The sequence below is a fragment of the Netta rufina genome (genome assembly GCF_964035555.1).
Source record: "Netta rufina genome assembly, chromosome: 4".
Taxonomy (NCBI): domain Eukaryota; kingdom Metazoa; phylum Chordata; class Aves; order Anseriformes; family Anatidae; genus Netta; species Netta rufina.
This window is the reverse complement of record NC_140127.1, coordinates 74,770,024-74,789,553: the sequence shown is the minus strand read 5'-3', so window position 1 is coordinate 74,789,553 and position 19,530 is coordinate 74,770,024. Positions and strand designations below refer to the sequence as shown.

At 37.3% G+C, this 19,530-nt stretch overlaps 1 protein-coding gene across 1 annotated transcript in view; it reads left to right on the top strand.

Annotated features, from left to right (window-relative positions):
* The window catches only part of DNAAF9 (dynein axonemal assembly factor 9), a 71,247-nt gene that overhangs the window by 19,811 nt on the left and 31,906 nt on the right, over positions 1-19,530 (top strand). Inside the window, exons 5-20 of the mRNA XM_084286500.1 lie at positions 632-728; positions 2,039-2,145; positions 4,509-4,586; positions 6,627-6,725; positions 7,316-7,371; positions 8,538-8,673; positions 10,345-10,426; positions 11,312-11,348; positions 12,823-12,910; positions 13,357-13,433; positions 13,701-13,745; positions 14,198-14,243; positions 14,581-14,692; positions 15,752-15,822; positions 16,576-16,626; positions 17,456-17,543. Coding sequence (XP_084142626.1) covers positions 632-728; positions 2,039-2,145; positions 4,509-4,586; positions 6,627-6,725; positions 7,316-7,371; positions 8,538-8,673; positions 10,345-10,426; positions 11,312-11,348; positions 12,823-12,910; positions 13,357-13,433; positions 13,701-13,745; positions 14,198-14,243; positions 14,581-14,692; positions 15,752-15,822; positions 16,576-16,626; positions 17,456-17,543 — 1,270 coding nt within the window. The remainder of the gene's footprint in view (positions 1-631; positions 729-2,038; positions 2,146-4,508; positions 4,587-6,626; positions 6,726-7,315; positions 7,372-8,537; positions 8,674-10,344; positions 10,427-11,311; positions 11,349-12,822; positions 12,911-13,356; positions 13,434-13,700; positions 13,746-14,197; positions 14,244-14,580; positions 14,693-15,751; positions 15,823-16,575; positions 16,627-17,455; positions 17,544-19,530) is intronic.

Sequence of the window (19,530 nt, the reverse complement as noted above, 5' to 3'; positions counted from 1 at the left end):
TTTGCACTTTGTTTCTGCTCTAGTGCTAGAAATATGGTGTGGAGTGAAAAAAATTGACTTCTGTTTGCTCCTCACGTGAAACAAGATGGTGTTGGCTGCTTTTCCTCTGCTTTTCTCCTGTTTTTCTTCCATAGACCCCTCCCTTAGATAGCAATTTGTTGTCATTGCCTGTTTGTGACCTGAGGCATATCTGGTTAGTCTGCTCTGCAGATTTAACACTGTTAAGCTGGTAATACTTTTTTCCTCAATGGCAAGTTTTCTTTGTGGCGTATCAGTTCGCATTCTCCCAATACTTTCCGTTGTTTAAAAGTTATACAGAATCTAGCAGGTGATGTTGAAGGACTTGACTAAAAGCTGGAAATGAAGCATGCATTTATGCCTTCATATGACCTTACGAAAACCTTGCTTCAAAGGTTTAAAAGGTTTAAAAAAGTCTCTGTTGGCTTGAGTGTATCCATGCTTTGATGTAGTTTCCAAAAGACAGATGCTAAAGAGGAGGTGCTTTGGTCTCTGTAGGTAATATTTCAGTGAATTACATGAAGTTACGTTTGCCATGGATTTAAAGCTATACAGTACATGTTTTCTTTAGTATAAAACTAACAGTCAAATAATTTTAAACGATTCCTTTCAGTATGAAGATGAAGAAGCTGCAGAGGAGTTCAAAATTTCCAGCTTCGTAGACATGGTTCGAGATTGCAGTCGCATTGGTATTCCATACAGCTGCCAAGGTAGGTTAGTTTGTGTTATGCTTACTGCAAATGTTCTGCAGCATGCAAGCCATTCAGTTCAGGGAGTGAAGTTTTCCTTGCCTTTAGGAAGCAATAAGGATTAATATGTCATTAGTTTGCTTCTAGACTTTTTTTTTTTTTACTTAGAGGTTGGGTTTCTTTCTGAAAAACGTAAGCCCTTAGACTTCAGCTGAAGAGTGAATGCTCACAGCGTGAGGAAAAGAAGTAATTTGCATTCAGAGGAGTATGTTCTGCTGCCACAGAAGTTCTCTGTTCAGATGGGAGCTTCAGATAAATGCTCCTTTATGTAAGGAAACAATAAAGATTTCGTTATGCAAGTTTCCTTTTTTAGCACTGAAAAAACTGGACTGTGCGGCTTCCTGTTATGATCTGTAGGCAGACATGCAGTCTGAGCAATGTAACCTTACATTGTTTAGTCAAGTGTACTTCACAGCATCCCGAACAGCAAATATTGCAAAAGCGATGCAATACGTGCTGCTTCACCCTGTAGCTTGGGGGTTTTTCATCCATAGTAAAGTAGGTGAGAGAAAAAATGTGTTATAATAAAAAATAGGCTTTTTTCAACTGTTTAGGTTCAAACCTAACTACTTCAGTTAGCTTTGCTTTCTCACTAATAGCACTGCGTTTCCCTTCCGTGTGTGTTTTCATAGTTAAAACAGCCGCGTCTGGAAACCCTTTTTCAGTTCTTCATTGCTTCCCTTGAGGAAAAGGTGATGTGCTCTCACTGCCTGGAAAATCCTTAATGTGTTGGGGCAGGGGGAAAAGTGGAGTCCCTCTGTTAGGAAGTCTCTACAGAAGGTGTTTAGCTTAAGGATAATGATCGTGCTTCAATTTAGATGGCTTCCAGCTTTACTGATTAGTACTGTTTTACCAGGCTAAATAGTTTTTCCTCTCCACCAACCTAAAATTTTGATTAAAATGGGGACAATGATGTCTCTAACTTAGGGACAGATAATTGAAGATTTTGAAATAAGCAACGCTTCTTGTGTTTTAGCTTGACTTTTAACGGACACAGTTTTTCTGATGTCCTTGGAAAGAAATTTGCATGAAAAAGTAATTATTTTTTTTTTCCCTGGTGGAAAAAGGGTACAAAATTTGGGTTGTAGAGAAAGTATTTTTCAAAAGTTTTTCTTCACCAAAAAGCACTTTTCAGTTACAGGTTTGAAGTTTTACAGGCAAATATGATAATCAAGAGCCTTTATTAGACTCTCAGAACCACTCTAACATCTTAGAGGAAATTAGTAAACTGATGGTATTTATGAGAGAATGTTTGTGCATTTTTTTTGCAGGTCACCTACAGATATTTGATATGTTCATTGTTGAAAAGTGGCCAATTGTGCAGGCTTTTGCACTGGAAGGAATCGGGGGTGATGGCTTCTTTACAATGAAATACGAAGTGAGTATTTGCTTTTCATCTTCTCGAGTCTTCCTTTTTGAAGCAGCAGTAAGTTCGTGGAATAATTGAAGCTGGAAAGTACCTTATGAGATCATCTAGTCCTGCCTTGCTACTCCTAGTAGGGTCAGCTTCTAAGTTGGATCAATTTTCTTGGGATTTTATTAAATCTGAAGGACGGAGACACTGTGGTCTTACTGAAAGGCTGCTAGGAGCTACCTAATGCTCTGCCCTGGATAAGTGATGACTCTTTGGTTCCACCCTGAGCCTCCTGCTGTGATTTACAACTTTTATGTTCTACAGCATCATCTGCTACTAGCAGACAAAGCTTCTTCAGCGCTGCTAGTTGGGAGTAGTTCTTCAGGAGTAGTGTAATAGAAGCTGGTTAGTAACAAATGCTGAATTTCCTAGGTCATTGGTTCTGACACAGGAAATGAATCTACTTTTCTCACCAGCACTGTATGTTCTTGGGTCATCATAGCCTCTTGAATAGGGCAGTAGACAAGACTTTGGATCACATTTCTAGTTTAAATAATAATTTGCTGTTCCACTTTGAGTAACTTGTCACTTGATTTGCTTATTAAATATACGCTAACAGCATCTTCAGAGGAAAGCTTCGCATTTAAGTACTTGTGCGTAGCTTCTTTTATTTCATTTTCTTGAACCTCTGCCAAAGAAATGCAGATGTTCTTTTTTTTTTGTCACTTTTTTTTTTTTTTACAGTCAGTGCTCTTTGTCTGATGATTGAAGCTGGGGGGGGGAATACAAAGAATTAATAGTGCCATTGTTAGTCTCATCACGTTATACTGTACGTGCTTGCTCAAATGGCTTGTGTTAGTTCCTGGGTGCCTTTTCCACCAATATCTACCTTGATGCTTTTCCTTTGTTCTGCTGCTAGCAGCATAACCACCTTGTGTGAACCTGTCAGAATTGTTAAAGGTCAAGTGCAGATAGCTGAGCATCTTTGTGAAGCTCTGACTGGGAGCAGTTGCCCTTCCTGATGTCAGAAATGAGTCAATAAAAATTTGGCTGTGGGAACTCAGAGGGAGTTGATTGGATCTTTAGTTACCCTCACCCAATTTACTTTACGAATCTGCAGAAGCTTTGGGAAGATGTATATAGTGTGGTGTTGGCTTTGTAAAGGCAGAGCCTTTTCTGTTTGATCGTGAGAGTTGATAATGTCCTTATGGCACTCTCGAAGCCTTAAAAGGAGCAATGCAAATCCTCACTATCTGAAGAGCAAGCACATTAACTCGCCTTTCAGCCACATTCCAGCATGGCTCCCTCCCTCCCTTCCTCCCTCCCTCAGAGTTATAAGGGGATTTAAGTGGGAATTAGCATTTTTAACTTCTTACCTGTTTGTGCATGGCTGCCTGTTAAACAACTTCTGTATGTCATAGACAAGGAGGAAAAAAAACAAGGTATGGGAGGAAATAGATTTTGGAAATTAAATAATTTTTCCCCTATTGTGTTCTTGATCCATTTCTAGCTCCTAAAGCTTAGCTTCCCCCTGGTGTGCATTCAGTGCTGCTAAATCTAAAAATCTGAAATCCAGTGATAACTTGTTAATCCTTTATTTGGTGTTTTAAGGATCCTTGTTTTCTTACATGACAGAACTCCAGCAGCTAAGAAATATTTCCTGTGTTTTGTGGTAGAATAAACGTATAATTTGTTCAAGGTGCTGTAATTCAGAGAATTTACTGTACCGATAATTGAATGGAAGTTAATGTCTGGGATATCATTATTGCCATATCTTATGATATGTATAGTTGGAATAGCTGTGTAAAGCAGTGGTTTAAGTAAATTACAGTCAGTGTTGCATTTTCAGTTACTGGAGTATATGGGGGAACACAGTAAATATAGATATTGTTCACATACAGGTGTCCCTCTAGGAATGTATTTTGGAATAGTGCTTTTGTACACATCATCTTAAAGCTTGGAAGAAGGTAATGCTAATTGCTAAGTTAAACTAGTTTTGCCTAAATTTCAATTTGGCATAGAGCAAGAATCAACTGTTGCCTAGGACTAGTAACTTTGGAATCTACTTGTCTGTCCCAGGAAACTGATCTTTCCCTTCTGGTTGCACCAGCTGATATTATTCTTCACTGTTAATTGAGTTTCCAAGAATATTTTGTGAAATTGTTTAAAAGATACAAGAAAAAGTCTTTGTGTACTTGAGGAGATGAGCATCCAGAATATTGGCATCATTTCTGGTCAATTCTTTTGTAAGCAGTAGTGGAAAAGCATTACTTATCCCAGAGGACTCTAGGCAGTATTCTGCAAGTCTGTTTCAGTGCATCTTAAACCTGTATGTGTGTTGTTCATCCTGGAATTTTTCACAGAAGTCCATTTAAAATATCTTGCAGCTAATGGATGTCAGCGTTGATTTGTGGAAAACATACAGCAAGATGGATCCAGTTTCCTTGGAGGACTTGGTATTTGAGGTAAGGCAGGTGTAATTTTCTGATCCAGTGACTATCTGTTACTCTGGCTGCAGAGCTAAGTTGTTGTGTGCCTTTATTCTTATTTTTTTTTTTTTTAATTTTAATAGTGCTTACAATCTACTGAATCCACATGGTGAGTTCAGGGTGTCTAAAATAGCTCATCTTGGATTCCTTAAAGTTCTTAAAATGCCTGAAGTTCCTACAGAAGATTCCCTGAATCTTGTGATATTATTCAGGTCACAGGACTATGAACAAAGTTGTATGTTTCTGTGTGTTAATCCTGCCTTTGTGGGAAGAAAGGGGAAGAAATCCATCCATACAGCCATTCTTCGGGGAAAAAACATTTTCACGGTTGCTTTGTAACTGCTTTGAGTGGGTAACAGTGACACACAGTGGCTACCCTGTAGCTTTGTGAAATACAAACAATACAATGTTAAGTGATTCCTTACTTTAAAGAGTTGATCTGATCTCCATGCTAGAAAAAGGAGGCGTATATAAGTATTAGCATATATAATTAGTCTTTACGTGAGTTCTCAAAACTGAATTTCTGCCTTTTCCTACTTACCTGTTGTACTTGTTCAGGTATTCAAAATAAGACATTATTTCTACCAGAACTGGTTACAGACCAACTTTTGCATTTGTGGCTATACCTTCCGTAAGTGTAGACTGAAGTTAATCAGTTAATAAGTATTTTACCCAGCTAGAAACTGAAGAATTAATGAACAACCACGTCTCCTGAATACCTGAGCTACATTTACAGAAGATATAGCCAGAAAACTGAAGTTAATGAATAGACATTTCAAACAACTCTGGTGTCATACAAATTGGCTATTTTAAAAATGACTTTCTCAGCAAGGAGGAAGTTGGGTGGCCTTGGAGCATTTGCAGTTGATAAATACTTTTTTTAGTTAACAGCTTTGATTTTAACTCTACTTGAGATTTAAGAAAAAGTTCTGTACAATATTGATGTGTTCCGAATAAGCTGACAAAAACATTTTAGTTCTTAATTTCTATGAAAAGCATACTTGAGGCTGAAATAACTCTGCAATAATAATACTCCCAGGATAGACACCTTGATTTTAAACTTCTAATAAAGCCTTGACTTTTATTTTAGAAGGCTTGTGAGAGTTTATCAACATCCACTGCGTAAACTGTGTGCATTGTTACGTTAATGAAGTGAAGTCAAATCCTATAAAATATTTGTACCTCTGCTAAAATCATATTTCTGGTTTTGCTTGTTATACTCCTGGAATGTTAGACTTCCTAAAATCGGGATGTCTCTTACCTTTCATGTTAGTGTATGACAATTAATTGAGTTATCCTGAGCATTTTTAAAATTGTATAGTTCTGTAAGGTTCCTGCTTTACCAGCATGATGCACTCCTCTCTTTACTGGTTCTCTTTTTAAAAAAAAAAATTAATCTGAATGATTTTTTTACCTAGGAGTCATCTTCATTTCCATTCTTTTGCTTCAGTGAGAAGCAACTGATATTTCCTCTTCTGTATACCACTTTTTTCTTCCAGATGCAGATAAATAAATTTTCTTGTATTGTTGCCATTTGCTGATCATGAGTTTCCCAAACTCCCTACCTTGTTCCTAACCTTCTGTATGTAAGCTCAACTTATGTCAGATACAAATCTATTTCGGAACATCTAGAGATTTAAAAACAGAAATTAAATCTATTCATGTATGTTTTGAAAGTCATATGGCAGACATGATGTCTGAGTTATGGGTGCTCAAAATAGTGTACTTCCTTAGATCAAGGAAAATCTCTCCTGTCTTTTCATCTCTTCCCCACCAGCAATCCCTAAAGTCCACACTCAAAGAAGTCCCTCCAACAAAAGGGAGTCCTTCATTTTTTAGAGAAGATGTAGGTTTTGTTTTTAAGGTTTCATCAGTCAGGCTGTGTTCTATACTGCATTGTGAAAAATGATTTGTTTTTCTAATGTAATTTGGGATTATTCAGTAATATCTGTGTCTTCCTTCTTTGGTGTAACTCTTGCCTTAATAATTAATGTTGTATATTTTTTTTTCTTCTAGGATTTAATGACTTTTGAGCATCAGTGGACCAACTTTTTTGCTAATTTTGATACTGAAATTCCCTTCATTCTGGAACTGTCAGAATCTCAGGCAGGGGAGGTATGCCTGCTTCAGTAACTCTTTGAAATGCCAGTGTCATCCATGCAGAAGTACTAATGCATGTTGAGCATTGTTGATTTTTATTCTTTACCCATGTCACCTTACCTGTTTCAGGAGTCAAAACCTACATTTTGTTGATAAGTTGCCCACCCCCCAGGGTGTGATGGCATAGGACTACATAATGTAATTCACAATTAAGTGTTTATTTGCTGGTTACTGAGCTTAGCTTTAGGTTTGCACTACAGATCCCTATTTGTAGGTGGACCAAACTTGATTTCAGTGGTAGCTCCTGTATATGTGCACTCACAAGTTGAGGTCACACATGTCAGATCTCAAACATAACTGGTGACGTTCAGGATGGATAAAAATACTACAGTGTGTTTGCTTCTAGTGCTTTTTGGAAGTATCTCTTCCTTTTTAAGCATATATGAGACTTAATGGTATTTGGGTTTGTTTATGGAGATAAGTAGTTTTTGAGGGTTGAGGACTTTTCTCCAAGAAGCTAACTCAAGTTTGTTCTTAATGATAGTGAGGGTAAATCACACCTTCCATTTATTTGCTTATTAATCATGATTTTTTTTTCCCCACAGCCTTTCAGAAGTTATTTCAGTCATGGAATGATCTCAAGCCATATAACAGACAACAGGTATTACTCATTATTTCCTGTGAAACGGTGTTTTTTTTAGTATGTGGATGAGTTATTTCTATAACTGCCATAAGAACACTTACAATGCTTCCTTTGGGGACCACCCTATTATATTATATCTTATCTTTGCACATTTAAAAACAAACAAACATGCAGAAGCAGTTCTATGAGGGATACTCCAAATTTCCATGGGTTTTAATTCTATAGGTATTGCATACACAATTTCAATATGTTTGAAACCATCCACATTGCGTTTTCGAGTGTGATCAATTTCTTCATGGCCAGATATCAAAATACTGCACAGGATAGTTCTGTTTGAAAATTTGGATCTTCTGTTTATGATAATCAAATCAACTAAAATATGAAGGTTGAAGGAGTCAGTATGCTTTTCTGAGTCACGAAGAACAAGAGCAGTGTTTTTTATTGGAAGCAAGGCAGTTAAAACCCAAATCTTAGCCTACGCAAGTTGTGGAATCCAGGTCAGCTTTATTTCATTTCAGCCCAGAATCTGAACTGAGAGAGGAGGGCTGTTTATTGTATGCTGCAAAACGAAGTGTTCTGCTATTTCGAGCTAAATAAAGGTTGCTTAGCTCCTCGGTGTCTCTGCAGATTCTTCTTTATTTGGAATTAAAGGACACTGAACTCCAACTCCACTGTTTATTGTCTCCAGCATCCTATGTTGTTTTGCATTTAAATGATGAAAAGAAAAGCCTTGACCTTAGCAGTGGAGTCTTGGGCCTGAAGCCAGAGCTAAAACCAAAATAGGTTTGTTCCAATATACTTATTTCAAGGTTTGCCGTGATGGTAAACTTTAAACGACTCAGTTTTTGAAGGCAATTTTCTTTTTTGAGGGGAAAAAAATTCTAATGGCCAAGTTTTAAATGCAGTCTGCTACTTAATGTTTAAGAAACAGCCTTGAGGTACAATATTGTATATGAAAGAAAATTATAGTCTTGTTAATTCAAGTCCTTTTTTCTTTGGAACTTGGTCTTTTCAATAGGAAGCTTTCTGTGGCTTTGATCTGTGCAGCTGTAGCAATTTTTTGTCCTGCTCTCCTAGTAAGAAATTGAATAGTTGGTCTATCATACTTGAAAGCCTTTTTCATTTGTTGTTATTCAAGTTTTCTTGCAGTGTTTTGGTGGTGATAGCTTTTTTTTTTTCCATAGTCCCAGCCGGCAGCCTTTTGTTCTGTTTGGTAGCCACTCAACTAGAGAAAACTTGAACTCTGGTAACTTCAATTTTCCATCAGAAGGACATCTTGTTCGAAACACTGGCCTTGGTGGAAGCACTGCTAAACATATGGTGAGGTTTTAAAGTAATTATCCAGCTCTTCTAGGCAGTGTATATTTCTGTTTTCTTTGTATATTTTTGTGCCCTTTAAGCACATGTTTCCCATTAGTTAAATACCCAATTCCTAATGTATAAAAACGTAAGTTACCTTAACAATCAATCAGTTTAAGGAGCAAATTTTTTTTTCTCTTTCCAAGTGAAAGTATACTGGCTATTTAATCATAGGCTGCTGAAAGCTGCCCTTTAAAGACTGCTTGTTTTTTTTTTTTTAACACTTGAGGTGCTGCAAATGTTTGGGTGGGGGAGAGGAAATGCCACTTGGGACACTTACCCTAGCTGTAAAGAAAAAAGCTTTGTAATGGTAGCACATGATCTGACACACAGGTTTTGGTTGAATCAGAGCTGTTAAGCTGCTTCTTTAAAAGAAACAGTAGGACACTTCTCTCTCTTTTTTTAATAATGGTTTTGTAGGTAGACACAGGATCCATACGTGCATCCAAATTTCAGTGTCTGCTTCAGCAACCAAACAGTTGCTTGAAAATTTTGACCTTTGCAAATCTTTCTGGTGTTCTTTGTTCTGGTGAACTTTGAAAATCTCTGTGGTGTTCAACGAATGTTACGCTCAAGTTGTAAGATTAACTTGTTTCCGTTTTCAAGTAAAAGCTTAGTTTTAAAACATATCATGAGGTCGATGGCTTGTTGCACTGCTGCGCAGGGGACGTAACTGGGGAAGCGACCCCAGGGAACTCAGATCCTCTGCCTGGCTGGGCTGGGTGCATCAAGAAGGTAACTCGCAGCGGAGGAGGAGAGGTAGCGTGCAGCTTGCGTTGTGTAGTGCTCCCTGCTGGCTGATCTCCACGGGCCCTGGGAGTGTCTGTCAGTTGTGCGAGTCCCAAGTCTGTGCTGTGGAGGAGATGGATGTGGCTGAGTACATACAGGTCATCGTGGAGTGAACGTATGATTGAGGGACTGACTTTATGATCTTGTCGTGACATTTCATGCATAAGCTGCCTGATGGATGGATGGATACGGGTACTCCTGACACATCACATGAGTCAGATGCCCGAGAAAGGATTGTATTGGCATTCCAGTGAAATCTCATTCACCGTTTGCTGTCCTAACCTTATTTCTGTGAAGACATCTCCGATTTTTATTTTTTCTTCCCATGTTAACATTCCAGTTGAGTTCGTGTGATATCTTTGAGAATGCAAGTGCAGTTTTTTTTTTTTCTGATGCAGTACCTGCTCCATCTGTTGTCTTCAATTCTGACGTTGTTCTTAAAAAGGTGGTTGGTTTATTTACAGGTACAGGTGATACTGTTTTAATAGGGTATCATGAAAACAGTAAATAAGGCCATGTGCGAGCATAGTTATTGGAACGTGACCCACTTCCCTTTTCATGAGAAGAGCAGTTGGCATAGGAAGTTGAAAATGCATTCTTAACACTTATGGAAGTCAGAGCTCATCTCCTTTCCAAAGCCTTTGAACCGTTCAGGTCAAGTCAAAAATGAAATATACCTTTGAAAACGTAAGTTGTTCTTTAAATCAGCCAACTCTCTTATACACCTTGTGTAGTATGTCAGTTGTTAGAATACTTAAGGGGAACTTAGTTTATTGTTAAATATTGCACTGATTTTTTTTTTTTACTAAGATCTTTCTGTATCTCATTACTACTGACCACCAGGTAGTGCAGTGTGTATCTCCAAAGGGACCTCTGGCTTGTTCCAGGACCTATTTTTTTGGAACCACTCACGTTCCTTTCCTGGGTAAGTATACTAAGCATGACAAGCAGCAATTTAAGGGAATTCTTCTCTTTAATCACTGCAAGTCTTAAATAATCAAAAGATGTTTTTGATTCCTTTATGAGCATTAGGCTGCACAGTGTTTTTGGTGGTAGGTTCTTGCATAATTCTGCAGTGGGTGCACGACACCTTAGCAGAACATTTTTCTGCTGCACATCCTACGCTACTGTGCAATACTGTACACTACTGTGTTGTGATTCTTGTTGTTTTGGGTGGTTTTTGTGATTGTGTCTTTGTTTTACATTTGTTTTTTGGGGGTGTCGGTAAACAAGCCAAAGATTTTTAAAAGGATAGAGAAAAGTCTTTGACTCATCCTCAGCCATCTTGCTTGGGTTGAACACAAGGTGTTTGAACAGTTATCTTCCCTAATAAAAAACAAATCAAATGAAAGTTTGAAAAACAAGTTTCTTAAATGACCATTCTAAGTGGTTTGGGGTCTGTGGATAAAGTCAGTCTCCTTAGGGTTACCATACATTTTCAAACTGTATCCAACTCAGATAAAAGAGAAAGTGGTCAGAGGCATGCAAGAGAGAAGGAATTGTAGCATGTATTTACTGTAGCTATGCTTTTTCCTGGGTATCCAGTAATAGCAGCTTTGGGATCTTTGTTCTGACTCAGTGAAGCTGTGCTTATGAGATGCAGATATTATTTTGGCAATTATGTACAGTCTGTAGTGTTACGAGTTGATCTGTGCTTTGCTCTTTCTTTAATTCATAAACAAGGTGAAGTTACATAAAATATTGGGTAAATATTGTCTAAGATAAGCAGCAGAACTGTTAAGCCAAATAAGTTCTGTGTGAAACGCTTCCAGAAGTGCTTAAAGGAAACTTTTTTTTTTTTTCTTTACAGGAAATGACAGCGAGATGCACAAGAAACCTGAACAAGTGTAAGTTGCCAACTTAGAGTCATAAAGTGGTTTGGGTTGGAAGGGACCGCAGAGCCCCCTCAAACCCCCTGCCATGGGCAGGGCCCCCTGCCCCCAGCCCAGGCTGCCTCCAGCTCCATCCAGCCTGGCCTTGAGCACTGCCAGGGATGGGCAGCCACAGTTCACAGAAACAGTTCATAAGCAATGCTCAGTCCAAATCTGGCTATATTTAGGAAGTAGAGTTGCAATCTACAATACAGAATGGCTGGAGTGCATAAACTGGCTGTGCGACTTCAGGTATCCCTGGGGTAAATTTTTTGAACAAACACCATTTGCTGTCTTGCATTGTTAACATTAACATTTTAAAATGGGTAGAGAAGTAAGAGAACTATAACACCTTACTTATATTGCAGCCCATCGTGAGATCATTTCTTGTAAATATATATGGGAATTTGAAAACAGGAACTGTTACAGAGTTAGGAAGAATTACACTAATGATGAGCACGTACTGAAAACCTAAATGAAATGCATGTATTAGTACATGCAATTATATGGATTAAACCTCATCAAATAAATAAGGTTAATTTTTAAACTACTTGCTGCTCTCAGGGATGACGTTAGAACAAAGCCTCTGTAGAGCTTGTTTGAATTGGCTGATGTCTGTCCAGGCAATCATCGGGGCGTTTTGAGATTCCTCCATATTGGGCCATGCTTGGGAGCTTCAAATGCTTTTTTCCGTCATTCGGGAATGCTTTGCATAGGCTTAAATGCTGTATTTTTGTCTGTCTTTCCCCCTGCATCCATCCCTCAAAATTTAGCTGTTGCAGAAGAGTTGGGGAAGAAGGAACGTTGGTCTATTTATCTTTCGGTTCCAGTTTAGTTGCAGGACAAAATGTCTTAGTTGGGCACAGGTTTTTTGTTTTCAATAGCTCTGGAGCTGTGAATGTGTCAGGAGCTGTAAATCACTTCTGGCTTCTCATCATCTTTGTTTAGTTCAGTAGTAGTCTTTCACTTCCCATTTATGAAGAGAATGGGACTAAGCTATGATGTAGATGTGATCTAAAGGTGGTGACTGCTTTGTTCTGGCTATTTTTTTGATTGACATTCTCCAGTAAAAGACAGTCTCAAAGCTGGTTCTAGCCTGGTTTTCTTTTTTCAGAACGTGGGGCTACCATTCCATTTCTGTGTGAATATTTAGGGGGTAATCCTTAACACAGCTCCAGTGAAAGTCAACAATAAAATGTGTATTTTCCTTGACTGATGAGAACAGGGTTACATTTCTGGCAAGAGATTTTTGTCAAGATACTCTGTAGTTTGAGCAATAGCAAATTAATCTTTTTTAAACTGATTTAAGCATAAAGCTACATCCACACTCATTTGAACAAGAACCCCTTCTGTATGAGGGAGTTAGTTCTGTGTTAACTGCTCCTTTTAAACCGTGGAGGAAACCAAACTCTATCTGTCTAGTAAATGTTGTGTTTGTGTTTCTCTTCAGTATGCTGTTGTCGCAAATATATACTGCTGTTGTAGAGGCTGTGCTTGCTGGCATTGAGTGCTATGCTAAAACTTCCACTGAATCCAAGGTAAATGAAGCACTGATTCTGTACATTCTCACTGTTGATTTGCTACCGTATAAACTTATATTAAATATATTTAAACACCCTTTACCTCACATGCCCACCCTCCAAAAAAAACACCTTTCATAAAACATTTCAGACAACTGCTTAACATTAATCAGGTTAACACTGTGGTTTCCAACCAGTATCTCTGAATTCTGTTAAAAAAAATATATATATATAAATAAATTCAGAGTATATCTAATCTTACCCTTTTACAGTAGTTCATCTTTTATGAATTTCCCTTACCTTACAGTAAGGAACACTAGAGAAGTAAAAGACAAATTTTAGCCGGGTGCATCAGTGTAATATTGTTTGGTGTATGGTCTCTGTGTATTTTATGGGTGCTCCTACGGTTGCTGGGATTTTGAAATATGGGAAAAGGTGTTTCATTCTTGATTTCCTTTTTTCAGGCAAAGGAGGGAGCAGAGCAGATGTTTATGTCTATGTTAGATACCCTACATTTAACACAGCTTAAAACGGTGTTAAGGTAACTACTTCCAAATAAATATTGATTTATTGCATCTTTTGGGGGAAAAAATGCACAAAATGTTAACTTCAAAGTTAACTTGTGGGAGTGTCAGTATTCCAAGACTTCATAATGTGTTCAAAAAGCTCTTACAATCACAGTAATTTTTTCCTGTTTATGTAATCGCTTCAAAAGTTACTTTGTTTAAAATGTGTTATTGCTGCTCTTTAAAAATGTGCAATAGAAGCGTACAACATGTTTTTCACCAGTACATTTTCTTTTCTGCAGCTCTAAAATTGCTTTTCAAATTCAGGCTGTGAACAATCATGGAAGGTTTGTATCGCTTCCTGTTATTAATTAGTGTTCTGTTACGTTAATGAATATATTGTCTCGGAGACTGAAAAAACATTTGATTATTTTGTACAAGATGCTCTAAATATTTTTATATTTGAGTCGGTTTAATGGATTCCTATTTGTAATTATGGAATCTTGAAAACATTCTAAAAAAAAAAAAAAGGAAAAGGAATACAACTGGGTAAACCATTTTTATTAACTCTGTTAATGAGTAGAAGCAGCACAAGCCCATTAAGAGTTTCCATTTAAAACAGTGCTTTTAACTTGGTTGACATCACGAGCTTGTGCTTTTTTAATCCCCATGTTGTCTAATTGACTGAAATGGCCTACACAAATCAGAGCTTGCTTTAAAATGAAATAGAGTTTTGACTGTTAAAAAGTCACTCAAAATGATCTAATCTTTAAATATTTAATTATCATTATTATTCCAGAATTACTCCATTAGATAATGAGGATAGCCTGAGTCTGATTAAAACGGTAAGTAAGCTGTTCAATATTCTGATTATATATTTTGTTAGAAAGTAGAGCTTGAGTGGCTGTTTTTATGGGGCATGCTGAGCATTTTATCTATGTGACTAGAAATGTAATGGCAGTGATTATTTCAGAGATAAGATTGAGATAAGATTGAGTTTTAATGTGAAGTAAGTGGAATTTGGAGCAAGACCTTAAAATATTGTTAAGGTTTCAGGCTTTTCGATTCAATGTAAAAGCATTGTGTTTTAGGAAGTTTAAAACACGCTGTTTGTTGCTTCACTTGAAATATTTCAAATTCTGCATTCTCTCCCTTTCCTGTCCAACTGTCTGATCGTTGTAGGCGTCTATGATGGTGTTTGACATTCCAGACTTGCTCACAGGAAGAGGATGCTTGGGATCTGTTGTCTTTTCAGAGTCCTTCCTAACATCACAGATATATCTAAAAGAAAAAGGTAATTATTTTGATTTCTAGTACCAATGTATCATTCTCTGAACTTTTTTGTGGTTGAATAGCAAATGGATTTCTGATGGTTGTTATTATTGCTGTTAATATTTTTAAGCCTTTTTGTTAAATATCTACATGTTTTAGCCTGTAGTGATCTACATGTTTTTGCCTGTAGTAAAGAATATCTTAAGTGTCAAGACAGTTTTTGTAAGCTAACTGAAAGGACTTAAGGTTTTATGGCTGCCTTGTCCCTAAGATTGGACTGAGGTGTCAAGAATTCCAGTATACTAGCAACCTACCCAAATTTTCTTTGGTCTTGGTGAATATTTTATATTGTAGCTCTCTTATATCACTTTTTAACACTTGTTTCATGTATTTGGAAGAGGTGAAATAAAACTAAAATGATACAACTTCTATAAAGCTTATTTTTAGAACAGGCTTTTATTTAAAATACAGAATATTGAGTAACATCTTTAAACAAGTGAATAGCTTTCAGATTGTTTATGTGTGGCAAGGAAGTGTAGTTGTTAGGGTTGTCTGGACAATATTTATGAATTCTTGTATGCAGACAGACTGCAAGATTTTTAACCATGGGAGTTGGAACACTTTTGGTGAGGAAGAGAGTAAAGGAAGAAGCCAATCACACATTCAACTGCTAGGATTATTTATATTAAAACTTCGTAGTCCCTCCTCAAAACTAGAAGTTTTGGGCTACCATTTGGGGCAAGTTGCAGGCAAGAATTGGAAGAAAGCTTAGGCCGTAGTGTGAGCCAGAAAGAAGCAATAAATAGCCAAGAAGCTACGATAAGGAGATGCAAGAGGCATACTGAGAACAAAATAAAAGCAGGGCTTCTTTGTTGTTTAGCAGTTCTGGGTACATTACAGCACAGGGAGACTAGAAGCTAGTCTGCTGGGAGAGCTTCACTTAAAAAATAATGAGTCCTTAAAATAATGAGCAATCTTTTCATATTTCCTAGAGAAATTTCCAGTCATTAAAGTAACATTAAATGGTCTGAAGTACATGGATGGTATTATACTTCTTTGCTTTCCATTTACTTCCCTGCAGATGGCAGTATTAATTCAGAAACCAGCCACATAATATTGACTGCAGCTATCCCAAGATACGCATCTTGGCTGGTTAGTACACAAAAATTTGTTCGATTTTATTCTGTGAATGCAGTTTCACAACTGGAAACGTGTCATAAATGTATGGATTTATGAAGAAGAAGTACAGAATCCAGTCATTAAAACAGAATTCTGTAATACTGTATTTTTTTTAAAATTTGGACAAGGAGTGTATAAATAATAAGAAGAAACAGGCTGATGGTTCCATTCATGACAAGTTTTAAATCATTTTCTTTTCACCATCATTTCAATTTTTAACTGTCTGAAGTCACGTTTGGTTTTTATTGTTTTTATTTCTAGGAAGTATACACTATAACATTTGAAAATTCTGTTTATTTTGGGGTCGCTTCAGTGTCTACCCCAACAGAGGTCTGTTTCCAGACCTCTAAGGTTGTAAACTGAGTTATAACTTCAATGAATGTTCAGAAGAAGGACAACATTATGCCAGTTGGCAGTCCATGCTTCTGAAGTACTTTAATAATGGTATTTTTTTGAAAGTTACACTCCTTTGTGTCTAATACAATACAGTTTTAGTCTACAAAAACAATTTAATGGGGAGTATCTCCTTGAATATATTTCAAAGAATTATTTCTGTCCCATGGTAGCACAGTATTGAAAAGCACAAAGCTGTCTTTGAAGCAGTCTGGTCAGGATTTTTAACTGTCTGTGGTCCATAAGGTTCTTGAACCTTCTTTAAAGATTTCTTGTTGAATTAACTTGCTTTATCTACTAACAGTACAAAGGGAAACTTTTTTTTGGCTACAGGTTGAAGATAGCGATGTGAAACTGTCTGAAAAGGCACAGCTAATATTAAAGGTAAAATTAAACTTTTTAGTTAAATTATAAAGGTTATTTTTTTCAAGAACCAATATCCTCAAGATCTTAGCTGCTAGTAAAACTGGCTTTTAGCATTTTTTTCCTCTTCTGTGAAAGTCTTATCTGTTCTATCTTGTCTTTTTTAAACTTGGACCTAAAAAAAAGAAATGCATTGTATGTAAAAGTTTGGTGTTTTCTTTCAGTCCAAGAATGGCAAAACCCAAGAGCAAAAAGTTCTAATAGGGCTTAGATTCCATGGAAGTCTCACTAAGCATTACCCATGGAGCACATGAGCTTAAAAAAAAAACCAACAAACCTCAATGCCACTTTACATGCAACTTTCTTTTAACTTAATTAGCATGCTAAATGTCTACAGGAAAACACTTCAAGCAGTATGAAAAAGAAAAGAATTTGGGATCTGGGAACGTCTTAAACCACATGAGTTTCACATTTGTGGCTTAGTTTGCGGTTCCCAGGAATCTTCATTACAAATAGTTTCATTTTCCTGTAGTACACTTTGAGTTCAGTCGATTGACAATCTAAAAACAAAAAGCTGTGCCTTGTGGCTGTGACAATAACTTGTAATTTAATAGCTGCTGGCAAAACCAGCCGGGGGGTGGAGGGGGTGCTTCTAAAAATTGGTCTCCTGACATAAGTGTCTTTCACTAGTTCTTCTGTATCCGTGCAGTTTAAATTCTTTTAAACAGCATCTGTCAGAACTTTTTAATTTCTTTATTCTTGTAGTAAAACCTCTTCTGATGAAAATGTTCTTGTCTAGACTACAGTCTTTGATGTGGTCTGTGATACTTTTGTTTTTTATCCTGTTTAGGAAGACAAATCTTTTCTGGGCACTTTACTTACTGGAGGTGATGGAGCATATATTTACTCCAGCAATCCACAGGCCATGCCTGCAGAAGGTGAGATGTGTTTTCAATTGTTTATTCAGTTAGTCCAGTTTCTGCACAGTTTCTGGGATTCACGAATCTGTACCATTATTCCAAGCTGCTTTCTTTCTACTTGCCTCTGTAAATCTCTTGTTAAACTCCACGTTTTCCTTCTTTGTTCCCAACCTCTGCTTGGAACTCGTAGGTGTAGAGGAAGAATTTATATCAGAGCTTTATGCTTGATTTTGACACGCATGCAGCTCCCGTTGCATGATTGAGAATTAATGTTTGTGAGCCTGGGAGAGTTCTCCCATAGTTAAAGTACAGAAGAATGCACAAACTGGGTTTTTCTCCCCTTAATGGGTAAAGTGGGCTTTGGCTTTTTCTATACCTGTGAGAACATCAGGTTAGAAAGACTGGGCGTTAAAGTAGTGACATTATGCTGTGGGCTCCCAGCATAGGAACTGAAGGCCAATACGTAAGTACCTTTTGAGCAGCATGATACACTGCCTCTGTGTTGTGATTTGTTTCTAAATTTACTTAAAGCCTTGTGCTCTTTGCTTCTACCAAAGCCTCTTCCCGGAGCTGACATGCTGTTCCAGCTTTTTTTTTCTGTTGTCATTTTCACTCAGGAACTTTATTAGCACAGAAGCTCCCTGTATAACAGAAAGATGGTCATTCTCAGTATTTTTCAGATTTGGTGAAGTTACTGTTTTCTGACACAAAATGACAAGCAATGGATAGACCACTCCTCTTGTCTTGGTGCATTTTAATTGAAGACCTTTAGTTATGTTACAGAGATGTTCGTGCTCCTTAATACAACTTAGGTGGACTGTTGGCAGGATCTTCCTTCACACTGCAGCATTGCATTAATGTGACTTGCTTTGCCTTGTGAAAACTCAAAGGTGAATGAATATTTTGCTAAATCAAAACATTTCTTAAGGCATATTGCTTCTCTATTCTTTTGTCCAGGGTAGGTACTCTTGTCACAGTATTGATGTACAGCAGCAGTGGTTGTTCAAATACTTATTATAAGCTGTTAATTTTTATGGGAAAATATTTAGCTTTTTTCTTTTGTAGTTACACAAAGAGAGTACTGAAGACAAATAATGATGTGCAAAGCAATAAAACAGCAAGTTTCACATACTGGATTTTTTTTTTTCACTCTAATTAAGAAGATTTTAAAGGAAAAGTTAATGCAGAACAACATGTTTAGCTATTTTGTTGTTTTGCAACACAGTTCTGTGGGTGCAGGCTCACTCGGTAAATAGTCAGGGAGAAGAAGAGTGGTTTCTTCAGCGTTGTGAAAAGTGACTGTCTCTGCCTCCGTGGAGCAGTGTGTTTTTTCCCCTTTTTTGGTAGATTTGCTAAGTTAAATGTTTCCATAACTCTCGGGATGGAGAGTTATAAGTAGGTGGTATAAGGGCCATTATGTAACACTTCAGCGAGTGAGATATTTTCTCAGGTGTCAAGTGAAAACGAACTTGATCTCGTTCCCTTTCATGTGTGCTGCAAGATGCTTTGCTGTGCTCCAATTTGGGCTCTACTGGGGCTTCAGCCATCTAGTCTGGCAAGGCGAGGTGAAAAAGATGCTGTCACACAGGCACTCCTCCTCTCTGTCATTTGTCTTGCTGTAATGAGCTTTGCATCCACGACTAAAGTTCATGGCAAAGAAGTTGAGCTGTTAAACCTTTTCCTCAGTATGCTAACGTGTCTAATGTTCTCTGGAATTTTATGGGGTGAACTTCACTGAGTCAATCACTCGTACCAATTAAATAGTCTCTGTTGTGATTAATGACTTGTGAAAAATATACAAGCGGTATATCAAGTTGTTCTTGATGTAATTCAGTGACTTTAATGTTGAAGGGGGCAATCTTGGTTTGGACTAATTACAATTCTTTTTGGATTCCTTTCCTGTTACAGAAGAATTAACATCTCCAGTTTTCCTGCTTTTTTCCCCCATTTCTCAGGATTTGTCAGTGGGATGCTCTGTGAAATTTGACAAACGTATTCCTAATGT